This window comes from Helobdella robusta, assembly GCF_000326865.2.
Source record: "Helobdella robusta unplaced genomic scaffold HELROscaffold_428, whole genome shotgun sequence".
NCBI lineage: Eukaryota > Metazoa > Annelida > Clitellata > Rhynchobdellida > Glossiphoniidae > Helobdella > Helobdella robusta.
In genome coordinates, this window is record NW_008705016.1 from 5,190 (window position 1) to 7,974 (window position 2,785).

The following is a 2,785-nucleotide window of genomic DNA, read 5'->3' on the forward strand; positions in this document are numbered from 1 at the left end:
ATCCTGCGATCCCATATCCATAAAAATCAATCAATCTCTCTCTTTCTCTCTATCTCTCTCTTTCTCTTTTCTTTTTTATTTTTCTTTTTTATTCGTTTTTGTCTTCTTCTTTTCTTCATGCTGTCTCATTATTCCTATTGTTTGCCTGCCTTACTTCAAATTTTTCAATTTTTGCTACTTTCAATCCTTCCTGGTTTTGAAGTTCAGCCGTATTCTTTCGTTATATATTTTTCTTCTTCTTCTCTTTTTATCAAGTAGCTGTCTGTCTATCAGGAAATGAATGAATGAATGGATGAATAGATGAATGAATGAATGAATGGATGGATGAATAGATGAATGAATGAATGAATGGATGAATGAAAAATAAATGAGTTAATAAATGAACGAATGGTTAGATGGATGGTAAATAGATTGGTACGCAGATGTGTGATAAAAAAGTGAAAACTTAAATGAGTGAGTGAATGAATGAATGAATGAATGAATGCCAAATAAAAACAAATAAACGATTCAATAAAAAAATAAATGAATGATTGATTGCTTAATTGAACAAATGCTAAATAAATGAAAGAACGGATGAATTAATAAATGAATGAATGAATGAAAGAGCGGATGAATGATTGCCCCACGCAAGTTCTTCAAATTGTTTTTCCTTATCTTCTATATCATCAACCCACCATCGCCATCAGCACCATTGTAGTCGTCGTTACGTCATTAATTTTCTCTTTTTTACTTTTTCTTTCTTTTTCTCTTTCCTCTCTCTCTCTCTCTTTTGTTCTCTCATTCTCTCTCTCTTATTTTATTTTGTATGTTCGCAAACCAGTTTTTAGAATGGAAAATAAAAAAAATCTACTCTCTTTAAGTAATTCTTTTTTTGTTTTTTGTTTTACTCTCTCTCTATTTTTCTTTCTCTCTTTTTCTATTTCTCTCTCTTTTTTTCTTTCTTTCTCTTTCTCTTTCTCATCATCTCCCTTTCTTGTTTATTTCGATTTTTACCATTTTATTCCGATGGTTGCTTTTTTTATCTCATCCTCTCTCATTTTCACTCTTTCACTCTCGTTCTTTCTCTCTTTTTTACCCTTGTTCTCTCTCTCTTTCTCTCTTTTTTACCCTTGTTCTCTCTCTCTTTCGTTTTTTTTTACTTTCTTTCTCTCTCTTGCTCTTTCTTTCTATTTTTTCTTTCTTTTTCCTTTCGGAAATAGCGAATAACTTTTGAAATATGATTTTCACCAGATATCCTCCATAATAATAATTATAATAATAATAATATTAATATTTTTATTATATTTTATTATTTTCATCAATTACGAATGATAAAAATATTATTCCGTATTTATTTTCTCTTTTTTTTTACCAATTTTTCTCATTCCGTCAATCACTTTCTTTCTCATTCTACAATCCTACTAGAATTTAACTTGTAAAAAAATTTCTTTTACTACAACAACAACAACAACTACTATTACTACTACTACTACTACTACTACTTCTCTACAACTACTACTACTACCACCGATGAATGCATGTATCGACAAAGCATCGTATCAAATCATAATACATTTCGGCGCGCTCCAATTGATTAATACGTCATTTCTAAGAATATTATTTACAGTTTGTAGTAGCAGCAGCAGCAGTAGTAGTAGTAGTAATGGTAGTAGTAGCAGTAGTAGTAGTATTAGTAGTAGTAGTAGTAGTAGTAGTAGTAGTAGTAGTAGTAGAAGTAGTAGTAGTAGTAGTAGTAGTAATAGTAGTAGTAGTAATAGTAGTGTTAGTAGTAGTAGTAGTAGTAGTAGCAATGGTAGTAGTAGTAGCAATGGTAGTAGTAATAGTAGTAGTAGTAGTTGTTGTTGTTGTAGTAGTAGTTTTGGCAAAAGTAATAGTAATAGTAGTATTCATTCAATATTTACATTTAATATAGCCTATAATTTTTTATTTCCTCAATCTTTTATTAGTACTGTCGTTCGTTTGTTTGCTCGTTCATCCATTTATCCATCGTTCATCCATTTATCCATCGTTCATCCGTTTATCTCTTCGTTCACTCATTTATTCAATCCTTCCTTCATTCATTCGTTCACTCATAGCCTAAACCTCGTATATCACAATTACGTGCTACTTATTAAAAAATGCGTTCGTTATAATGATGGTGATAAATAAATAAAGTTGCAATGATCGCAAAAATCTATATACATACAAACAAACCAATCTACAAACATACAAAAAACTATACAAACATACAAATTAACCCTAGACACAAACAAACATACATACATATATGTGCATACATACATACAGAAAGACAGAAAGACACTCGGACAGACAAATATTCAGATAGACAGACAGACGAACAGACATTCAGGCAAAGAGACGGACAGATAGACGTTGTGACTGTGTTCGAATCCAATCCCATCTTGTACAATCTCCGTGTGGGGTGTGATTTCACACCAACTAAATTGCCCTTCGACTGTCAGTATTTTGTTGATAGACGCGAGAATTAAGATAGAAATTTTAATGTTAAAGCTGTAGTAGCAAATGAAATTTTTTTTTACCAGTAGTATCAGTGGTGAGAGAAGTATTAAAATTGGTAGCTGAAGTAGTAGCAGTTCTAGCAGTAGCAGAAGCAGTAGTTGCAGCATTAGTTTCATTTGTAAGAGTGTATCGGTGGTAATAATAGGTAAGAGTGGATTTCAATTACTATATATGAGTAAAATTTATTGCCAAACATACAGGCATAAATGAAAATCTTTTCCTCCCAAATAGCTAAGTAATATTTATGTATACATGAGGTAACAAA

At 31.0% G+C, this 2,785-nt stretch overlaps 1 protein-coding gene across 1 annotated transcript in view; it reads right to left on the reverse strand.

Annotated features, from left to right (window-relative positions):
• The window catches only part of HELRODRAFT_184416 (hypothetical protein), a gene marked incomplete at both ends in the record, with an annotated part of 7,324 nt that extends 4,688 nt beyond the window's left edge, over positions 1 to 2,636 (reverse strand). The window contains 2 exons of the mRNA XM_009025636.1: positions 2,365 to 2,455; positions 2,541 to 2,636. Of these exons, the coding sequence (XP_009023884.1) occupies positions 2,365 to 2,455; positions 2,541 to 2,636 (187 nt within the window). The remainder of the gene's footprint in view (positions 1 to 2,364; positions 2,456 to 2,540) is intronic.
• Between the last annotated feature and the right edge of the window lie 149 nt (positions 2,637 to 2,785).